The sequence below is a fragment of the Hevea brasiliensis genome, chromosome 5 (assembly GCF_030052815.1).
Source record: "Hevea brasiliensis isolate MT/VB/25A 57/8 chromosome 5, ASM3005281v1, whole genome shotgun sequence".
Taxonomy (NCBI): Eukaryota; Viridiplantae; Streptophyta; class Magnoliopsida; order Malpighiales; family Euphorbiaceae; genus Hevea; species Hevea brasiliensis.
Genome location: NC_079497.1, coordinates 101,210,972 through 101,221,728, shown reverse-complemented (window position 1 = coordinate 101,221,728; position 10,757 = coordinate 101,210,972). Strand labels below are relative to the sequence as shown.

Sequence of the window (10,757 nt, the reverse complement as noted above, 5' to 3'; positions counted from 1 at the left end):
AATGAGAGAATCGTCTTTACTTTATCAATAAAAATAAAATTTAAGTTTATTAATAAAAAATAATTAATATATCATTTCATTTTTCTAATTTATAATACATTAAATCTATGAGTTATTTAATTATTTATTATTAAATTAAGTAAATTATGTTATAAAAATAAAAAAGTAAAAAAATAAAATAAAAATGTAACTAATTAATTTAAAATATAATAAATTTCTTTTGAACATTTTCAATCTCTAATTTATATAATTAGCGCCTATATTTTTCTCGTGTTTGTGTCGCGGCTGGGGATCACATGAGCAATGGAGTGGCGTATTGAAGCTGCAAGCAAAGCAAAAACTGCAGCTACAAGCCCACAACAAACAAGCAAAAATAGAAACTTCCATCGATCTATAGTTTATTGTTATTATTATATTCCTCCTCCAAGTTGTTTGCACGTCACTCCCTAATCCAAGATGTCCGCCATCTATCAGCCCATTCAAACTTGCGTCACCATATCGCTATCTTTATCTCTTTTACGTTTCCCAATAGTTTATTTCTTCTATTTAATTCAATCTCTCTATAAATCCACTTCTTTCTTCTTTTGCCGGGAATATCCCTTCTGGGTTTCTCGGCTTTCTTCTTCAATTCTTGGGGTATTTTGTTTCTTACTTTCTTTGTTGGACTTTTATAAGTTTTTCTGATGGTGTTATGAGAGACCCATTTGGCTTTTGTTTTGATTTTTAGTTTTTTGTGTTTATACCTTTGACGGGTTTTTGGGTTTGTTCACCAGGAAAGATGGGTGCGAGTTGAGGACGCATTTGGCTTCTGTTCGTGGTGGTGCCTGGGAATTTCAAAATTTCAAGGTTTAGTTATTGTTTGGGTTCTTGCTGGATTTGGAGTCCTGTGCCGGATTAAGAGGTTGGATTTTGTTACTTTTATTCATGTCTCCGATATAAATTTGCATTTTTATTGCTCATATATCTAGTTCTCCTACGAAAGCTTCCTTTTGCCTAGAGCATATATATAGTTTTGTCACGGTGGTGAGATAATTTTTCAATTGATTGCAAGATATAAGTTTGGAGGAACAAAGTCAATCATTTTATTGTCCTTGCACAATTCGTAGAGCTTTTGCATCCTTAAAAATTGTGAAATTTGATTTCTTGGTGACTTCTTCTTTGTTGTCTCTGAGCCATTGTTATTGTTTCTTAAGATTTGTTCATATGAGCAAATCTTGGTGAGTTACAGGAATTCCACAAGACACAATCTTTTCTTTAGCCAAGGTATGGATATAAGTAATGAGGCCAGTGTTGATCCATTTTCAATTGGACCCTCAACGATCATTGGCAGGACGATTGCTTTCAGAGTCTTGTTCTGCAAGTCAATGTCACATTTGAGGCGTAAAATATATCATTTGTTACTGAATTACTTTCAAAGATTTAGGGATGCTTCTGCATCCATACTGACATGGTTGCATCCGCGGAATCCTCAAGGGATATTGGCCATGGTAACAATAATTGCTTTTCTTTTGAAACGGTGCACGAATGTGAAATTGAGGGCTGAGATGGCTTACAGGAGGAAATTTTGGAGGAATATGATGAGAACTGCATTGACATACGAAGAGTGGGCACACGCTGCGAAGATGCTTGATAAAGAGACACCAAAGATGCATGAATCAGACCTTTATGATGAAGAACTAGTGAGAAATAAACTTCAGGAGCTCCGACACCGTCGACAGGAGGGATCTCTTAGAGACATTATCTTTTTCATGAGAGCTGATCTTATAAGAAATCTTGGTAATATGTGTAACCCAGAGCTTCATAAGGGTAGGCTTCAAGTGCCCAAGCTCATAAAGGAATACATTGATGAGGTCTCAACTCAGTTGAGAATGGTTTGTGATTCAGATTCGGAGGAGCTTGCACTGGAAGAGAAGCTTTCTTTCATGCATGAGACAAGACATGCATTTGGGAGAACAGCTTTGCTTTTGAGTGGTGGTGCTTCCCTTGGAGCCTTTCATGTGGGTGTGGTTAAAACGCTGGTGGAGCATAAGCTTTTGCCAAGAATAATTGCTGGTTCCAGTGTGGGATCCATTATTTGTTCTGTTGTTGCCACTAGATCGTGGCCAGAGCTACAGAGCTTTTTTGAGGGTTCTTTGCACTCATTGCAGTTTTTTGATCAGATGGGTGGGCTTTTTACTGTTGTGAAGAGGGTCAGGACACAAGGAGCTGTCCATGAAATACGGCAGTTGCAATGGATGTTAAGGCATCTGACGAGTAATCTTACATTTCAAGAAGCTTATGACATGACAGGTCGAATTCTTGGGATCACAGTATGCTCCCCTAGGAAGCATGAGCCTCCTAGGTGCCTTAACTACCTGACTTCACCTCATGTTGTTATATGGAGTGCAGTCACTGCTTCTTGTGCCTTTCCTGGCCTTTTTGAGGCACAGGAACTGATGGCTAAGGACAGGAGTGGAGAAATTGTTCCATATCATCCACCTTTTAATCTGGATCCTGAGGAAGGACCAAGCACATCTGCTCGCCGGTGGAGGGATGGTAGCCTGGAAATCGATTTACCAATGATGCAATTGAAGGAACTGTTCAATGTCAATCATTTTATTGTGAGTCAGGCAAATCCTCACGTTGCTCCATTATTGAGAATGAAGGAGTTTGTGAGAGCTTATGGTGGTAACTTTGCTGCCAAGGTATGTATAAATGGCTTCAAATTTACATTTCTCGTTTCAAATTAGCCTGGATTCAGTCTTAACTTGCATTTCTACTTGTTTCTGTTGTTTTCTTATTTATGCTGCGTGTACAGAAAATCTTCTGAAGGTGACATTATTTCAAATGTACACATCTTATCCTATTCAGTCATTATTTTGCATTTCTGCATACGTCTGTCGTTTCCTTATTTGTGCTACATGTGCGGAAAATCTTCTGAAGATGATTCAGTGTCTCTATTTTCCCACTTGTCTCATTACTTTACTTTGGAATTTCATCAATTGAGTTCCCTTGCCTGGATAGAGAATGGGTTGATTGAGTATTTAAATTATTTAGAACATTTTTTAATGTATTTTGATATGCTGGCTCATTAATTTGTTTCTTGTTTGCCATTATTGGTTTTGGTTTTTTATCTTTGTTATCTTGTTTATGATTTCAAGATTATTTATATTTGGATGTGAAAACCATGACCACCAAGGCTTGATACTGAGATTGATGGAGCCAAAACTAGCATATGACCTTTTCTGCATAACTCATGCTATTTGGGTGGCAGCCAAGCACTCTCTATGCAGCACCCACCACATGGCATGAGACCTTTTATTTTGGTACATCAGAAATTAAGACCTTTTTTAAATTTCATTTGTGTAGGATAGATTCACAGCTTAAGACCTTTTCTACATAACTATTTTGTTCAGGTTGCAGCCAAACACTTTATGCCGAATTACATGGAATTAGACTTGTTTTATCTAACCAATATAGAACATAATTTACTGGCTAAATCCTTTATGGTGTGTTAGGTATTTAAAGTTAAGGAGTCTATTGCTTAAATTAAGGAAGAGTGATTTAGGATTTGTTGACTGATCTTTGGGGAGAAAAGAAGGGCTCTTTGGTGACAGTAAATGCAGATCCTGATTGTGGGAATTTTCTGGCAATAGTAGAATATAGTTGTTTGAGTGTTTATCTTGGTGATTCAGATGATGAGACAGGTAGAAAAATAGGTATGGAATTTAGGGTACTACATGACCGAGGGCTTTGATCTGCCTTAGGTATTGAAATTGAACAAAATCATTGATGAATCTAATATTCACTACGCAAATCATTTCAGATGATTAAGTGCAATTTTGTGACTAAATAAAAAAAAGGTGACCCAGTGCGCAAAGCATCCCACACTTGTGGGCTCTGGGAAGGGTTGATGTACATAGCCTTACCTCTGCTTTGTAGAGAGGCTGTTTCGGCAGCTTGAACCCGTTACCTTTAGGTCACAAGTGGAGTAACTTTAATGTTACACCAAAGCCACCCTCTGTGACTCTATAACTTGAAAAGTTACATTTCCAGGCAACTGTTTATTCTTCATTTTTTTTTTTTGAAATTTTTTATTGGGGGTTTAGGGGTGGCAGATGTTTCTCTACAAATTGATTGAAGGTGGGAAGCTAAGAAAATATACTGAAGTAGAACACAGATAACTACCAAGCACGCTCTCTTTTTGAAAGAACCTACCTTCTTTATTGGAAAATAGTTAATTATTTTAACTCTTAGGTTTTCAAATTGGAACTCTCTTTTCTAACAATGGAATTCATGTAGCATCCATCACTTACATATGGTACCCATACATTGCAAATGCCCTTTTCCCATGCAACATACAATGCGTCAGCTACATTTGCTGTTTGTTTCTCATTTAATGTCCTAATGACATGAAACTAATACATTTTGGTATTTAACTTTGTAGCTTGCTCATCTTACTGAGATGGAGGTAAAACATAAATTCAATCAGGCACTGGAACTTGGTTTTCCATTGGGGGGACTTGCCAAGCTTTTTGCTCAAGATTGGGAGGGCGATGTCACTGTTGTTATGCCTGCCACACTCACTCAGGTATATGCAAACTATAACTGGGCAGCAATTTTGAATCATGGGTTCAATGGTTCAAAAAATTCGTTAAGCATTTGAAATGAATGTAGAAATTAAAAAAAAAAAGTCTCAATGGTCAACTCTTGTTACTCAAATCGTTATATTGTATTGTGTTTCGTCATATTGTCTGTTGTCAATTATTTTTGATATTTCTGAATGCTTCAACATGAGAATTATATGGCATTTTTTGTCATGCAGATATCAAAAATTATACAAAATCCAACTGTTCTGGAGCTTCAAAAGGCAATCAACCAAGGGAGGAGGTGTACATGGGAGAAACTTTCAGCCATAAAAGCCAACTGTGGGATTGAGCTTTGTCTTGATGAATGTGTTGCAATTCTGAACCACATGCGTAGACTCAAAAGGAGTGCTGAGAGGGCTGCTGCTGCTTCTCATGGCCTAGCCAGCACAGCTCCCAGCACTGTCAAATTCAGTGCTTCTAAAAGGATCCCATCTTGGAACTGCATTGCTCGAGAGAACTCAACAGGCTCACTTGAAGAAGACCTCGCTGATTTTGCTTCCACATTCCATCAAGGTGTTGGTGGATCTGGATCTGGAGCACCTTCTGGTAGAAATGTGCGGATCCACCGTAACATACATGATGGAAGTGATACTGAATCTGAAAGTGTAGATTTAAGTTCTTGGACAAGATCTGGTGGACCATTGATGAGAACTACTTCTGCAGATCAATTTATTGACTTTGTGCAAAATCTGGATATTGATGCTGAATTGACCAAAGGCTTGATGACAAATTCTAACTCTCCAGGGGCCCAGATGGTAATCAGGGATCCATATAATCAGATTTCCAGGGTGACAACACCGGAAAGAAATTCGGAAAACGAATTTGAACATAGGGATTTTAGCAGTAGATCATCTGTGAATGGTTCTAGTATCACAGTCACTGAAGGTGATCTTTTGCAGCCTGAAAGGATCCACAATGGGTTTGTGCTGAATATTGTAAAGAAAGAAAACCTGGCACTCTCAAATAGGACCCAGGACTTGGAGAACTACAACAATGAAGTTCCGGAATGTGTTCAGCTCGACTGTCCAGAAAAGGATATGGATGCTAGCTCAGCATCTGAATATGCTGGTGATAATGATGATGACGATGATGACGATGTTGATGATGATGCCACTGCAATGAACTTATCTAACGAAACAGTTTCTGATCCTTGTTCCAAGAACCGTCCCTGAATATATGATAGACAGGAACAAAGTTTTAGGAAAATTTTCTTTTGCATGAAACAATTGGGTGGAGCTGATTCCAGGAGCACCACGATTTCAAGTGTTGCTGACTGATTGCAGCAAGAGCAAATGTATCATTGCTTAAATGTTCAAGGTTACCATGATTTCAAGTGTTAGTAGTCAAGAAGAGTGGAGAATAAAGAATCAATTTTTTCAACAGAAGACTGAGGACGATAAATGCTTAGATTTTTTGCTACAAGCACGATCCATATTTGATATTGTCGTGCATTTGCTAAATCGTTTTTCTGTGTGGATACCCAGCAGCGTCATTTTCATACATCATGAAACAGAAATTTAACACCCCCCTCCCCTAAAGCTCTCCGTGTACAGACTCAATACCTAGATTACAAGACTTGTTTTTCTAGAAAATTGGTATGAGAAAAAAAGAGAGACTCTGGTGTTTAGTAGTAAAAATGATTAGAGTTCCAAAATTTCTTAATTCTGACACTTTATTGATCTCTTTGACCCACTTATTAACGCATGACAGTGTCAAAATTCGGCCAATGTACAAGGAAATTAAGGTAGTTGTGCAAAACGTTGAAAGGGAAGCTTAGCTTTGTTTTTTTTTTTCTTAATTTAATTATTGTCAGAAGTATGAGAATAATGTATTGGATGATGTGTAGATGCTGTTAAAAAAAATAAATTTGAATAAATTTATTTTATTATTTTAATATTTTTATAATTAAATTTATTAAATTTAATTAAAAATTATTTTTTAATTAATATATTTAAAAAAAAATAATTTTTTTATTATTATTTCAATAATAATATTAAATAAGCCGATAAAAACATTATAAGGTACAAGTCCAATAAACATAAATGCTACTGTACTCCCACCCAAGTCCAGAAGCAAAGGGCTCAGAGCCCAAAATTTATGGAGGCCGAGGATTAAAAAAGGTTGACCCATTACCTTTTCCAACGGCAGGTATTAGTAAAACACCGGATGAATCAATAGACTAGGACAAGTGTCGGATAAGCCAGGAATGGCCTGGCAATATCTTGTTACATTAACTAACAAATCTTCACCAATGGATCTTGTAGTTGGATCAAATTCAAAGGAAAATCATGGGCAAGTGAAGCTAGAGAGTCCGCATAATTGTTTCCTTCTCAATAAATGTATTGAAACAAACATTTTCCAATCCCTTTGCAAAAGCATTTGACTATACAACAACAGAGATCCTCTACAACTTAAATTAGTCTCCCCTGAGGCAATGAAATGATATACAACTAAGTTATCAAATTTCACCATCATGTTTCAATAAAAAGATTTTTATTTATAATTTTACAGTCTGTCTACAATTAATTATATAAATTAGGTATCCATGAGCTTGATTTTCTTTTCTTTGTTTGAACATGTATTGGGGAGGAAATTAGAGTTTGAAACAATGAATATATGCAAAAAAGGCAAGAACTTTAATCATTCAATATTTTATAAGAAAGAATTGATGAATCCTTGCAATTGAAGTATCTATAGACAATTTCAGCGCAAAAGTCCTAATAAAAAGCAAAAGTTGTGTCTGCTGGGCAAGTGGACTCCCTATTTCAAAAAGCCTACATGATCTTGTCTCCTCTGAAATTTCATGCCTTCCAGGCAAGGTTTTCTTGGAAGAATTCCTACTTGTCTTTGTTGATTTTTAACATTAAAAAAAAAAAGAAAGAAAATTACTATTTAATGTTTGTATATTAATGAAATTAATTATTTGATTAATACATTTTAAAAAATTATTTTATTTCTATTAAACTATTTAATTTTCTGTTAAATTTTCTATTAGTCGATATTAATCAAATTACTATTTACTCTTTTTATTTTAAGAAAATTAATTATTTAATTCTTATATTTTAAAAAATATATGATTTACTCACTCTATTTTAATGAAACTAATTAATTGATCTGTATTTTGAAAAACATATTTTTGAAAAAAAATAAAAATTTTGCCATGTGAAAATTAAATTTAAATTTACATTTTTTGTTAATTGTTTAAGTTTTTTTGTTAAATTTTTTAAATATTATTTTTATATTTTTTTTACTAAAATTTTTTTTTTAATTATTTAGAGATTTAAAAGAACTGATTAATTTTTTATGTATAATTTATACTTTTTTATAAAAAATAAAAATAAAGAGAGAATGAAGGAGATTAGGGAGTGAGTGCAGCGAAGAATTAAAGTAATTTAGGTATAAAAAATAATTATAAATTAAATAATTAATAAAATTAAATTATATAAATTAATTAATATATTTTTTAAAAATATATAAATTAATTAATTTTATTAAAATAAAAAATAATAATAATTTCACTGGCATTTTCTATTAAAAAAATTGACAAAGAAGTCAAACAAAAACACGTGCTATGCTGCTATGCCTAGGCATTTGTTTTGTGTTTATTTGTTTTCTTCGTCTTGTCATGCCGACCAAAACTTTAAAAAGATAATAATAAAAAAAGAACCATCTTTAAATATGGTCGCAGTCATAGAAGATCAACGCTCTTTTCTTTTTCGCATGTAAATTTCATTTTAAATGCGTTCTTAAGCTTTCACAATAAATATTTAGATGTCCCAATCAATCATAGTTTAATTGGTCTTTTCAGTTTTCATATATAAAGATATAAGGAATGGAAAAAAATACCCTCTGATGTATTATCAAAATAACACACCATCATAATTGCGAAATTTATAATTTGATTTTTAGGTTTTACTCTATATTATATTTTAATTTTTAAATATTTTAAGCTATATTGCACTTTCGTTTTCAATTTTGAGAAATAAATTATTTAATTCATTTAATTTTAATATATAAAATAATTTAATTTGTGTAGTTTTTATCTTTACAATAATTTTATCTATTGACAGAAGGATTAAATTATTTTTGTCACGATCCAATCTATGGATCAAATCGACACCTAGGACCTGGATCGGCATAAAACCCCCGAGGCCTATAGTAAACCTTTCTGTTCCCAAACCCAAGACCAGGTCTACAATTTAGGCCCAACATGAATATAAAATAATTTAAATTATACTTATTATCCCAAAATAGTCTAAGAGGGAGGTGAATTGGACTTAAATAATTTTTCGGTCTTTGCTTGTAGCCTAATAAAAAATTATGGCTTTGTTCAACTAGGTGCACCTATATATAGAGAAAGTGATATTTGTTTCAAGAAAGTATCCCTAAATTGCAATTCAAGCTACAATCAGTATTTATAGTAATTTTTGACATAACATGCATCACAAAATATTCAACTAATTTCTCAACCTATTCAATATATCTTTAAGTATATCAACTTAATCTATTCAATCAATATTCAATATCATGCATAGAAATTCAATTACACAAAAGTAAAGAGATTAAGGTTATAGAAATAAAAAACAATAATTTTTATAGTGGTTCGGCTTAACTAGCCTACATCCACTCTCTCAAAGAACCTTCTTTGAGTCTTCACTCCACTATTTACTCTTTTAAAGGTAAGAGACCAAAAGCCCTTTACAACTTTTTCAACACCAATCTTTTACCAAGGTAGCTTGAACCCTTAACAAGTGCTATCTCAAGCACTCACACTCACAAGCTTCAATAGGTGCTTGTACAACCTCTCTTAAATGCAATTTAATGTTTTAACACTCACTCTCACTCAATACAAATCAAACTATAAAGAAGAGATGAATTGATTTTCCAATGGTAGCTCAAACACTTTAAAACACTTGAATAAAAGTAATAAATGAAAAATCAAGATTGGAGTGCAATTGTAAGCTTGCATCAAGTGTAAAATGAAGTAAAGAAAGTGTATTTATAGTCTCAAATCATTTTAGACTGTTTGAAACTTTTTTTGGACGTTATACACTCTGTTATAGGCAAAATAGTCGTTATTTTGTCTTTTTGTACGAAGTAGAGCAACTTTGATCATTTAGCAAACTAATGAAATTTTTGGCAACAGTAGTAAACTAGTTAGCAAACTATAATTTTAGCAAAAATATTAGCAAACTAATATTTTAGCAAACAAGTTAGCAAACTAATTTACTAGATGTATGTTTCAAAATTTTCAGAAAAATTTCAATCTTTAAAAAAAAACTGATTTAGACCTTAAGAGAAAATATATATTCCAATAAAAATATTCAAGGTCATGATGAAAGGAACTTTTATAAAGTAATTAAAAGAGAAATTATTTGTGAGCTCCAATTGACTAAAACTTTCATCTATTCTTTTTACACAAATCCTAAGACTCAATTCCTAACTTTATGACTTTCATACCTTCAACTTGAGTCTTAGCTTTCATAATCTTGTTCTTTCTGAACTTGGACTCATCTTTGGAATGCATTTGAGTGCCCTTCCTCCTTAGATGCAATTTCAAAGATTCTTCATGAATAAGAGAAAGAATCTACACATTACTTGAAATTGAGTCAGATAGATTCTAGTTGAGTTTTGTTATCATCAAAATCAATGCTCATTTTGAGCTACACGGGGTCAACAAAACTATTATAATTTTATTTTGGGCCAACTTAACCCAATAATTATCAGAAACTCAAATTAGGAGAGCCCAGCTCAACTTTGTTATATCATTTATAAACTATTTAAAAATCATAAAAAATTTTTATTTATTAATACAAAAACTTAAATTCATACAGTCCCTGACAAGATTAATGCTACTGCTAGTACATGTGGATTTCCAAATTACAAATTTAAAGAATAATAATATAATTAAGTAATTATTGATAACCTGCGAGGTAAGAAGCAGGTTATTCTGAAAAAGATCTCCTGTAGTCTGAAAAATAGGGTGAATAGGAGTGAGCGTTCAACTCAGAGTAAAATACTGATTTTAAGTATAATTTCTATAGCTATCTAAAGTTAATGCATCATAAAGAGTAGAATGCAACACATTCATAGTTTTTATACAAATCACATCATAAATAACAAAAAGTA

At 33.1% G+C, this 10,757-nt stretch overlaps 1 protein-coding gene across 2 annotated transcripts; it reads left to right on the top strand.

The window, feature by feature from the left end:
• The first annotated feature begins 279 nt into the window (after positions 1 to 279).
• On the top strand, positions 280 to 6,013 carry LOC110654878 (triacylglycerol lipase SDP1). Of its 2 annotated transcripts, none has more exons than XM_058147260.1 (5): positions 280 to 636; positions 774 to 901; positions 1,194 to 2,684; positions 4,427 to 4,570; positions 4,805 to 6,013. In XM_058147260.1, exons 3-5 carry the CDS (start codon positions 1,266 to 1,268, stop codon positions 5,798 to 5,800), a joined length of 2,559 nt encoding a protein of 852 aa, XP_058003243.1. In that variant the 5' UTR covers positions 280 to 636; positions 774 to 901; positions 1,194 to 1,265; the 3' UTR covers positions 5,801 to 6,013. The 2 variants fall into 2 exon arrangements, with proteins under 2 accessions (XP_058003243.1, XP_058003244.1); XM_058147261.1 differs by having other exon boundaries at positions 280 to 686.
• The last annotated feature ends 4,744 nt before the right edge of the window (positions 6,014 to 10,757 follow it).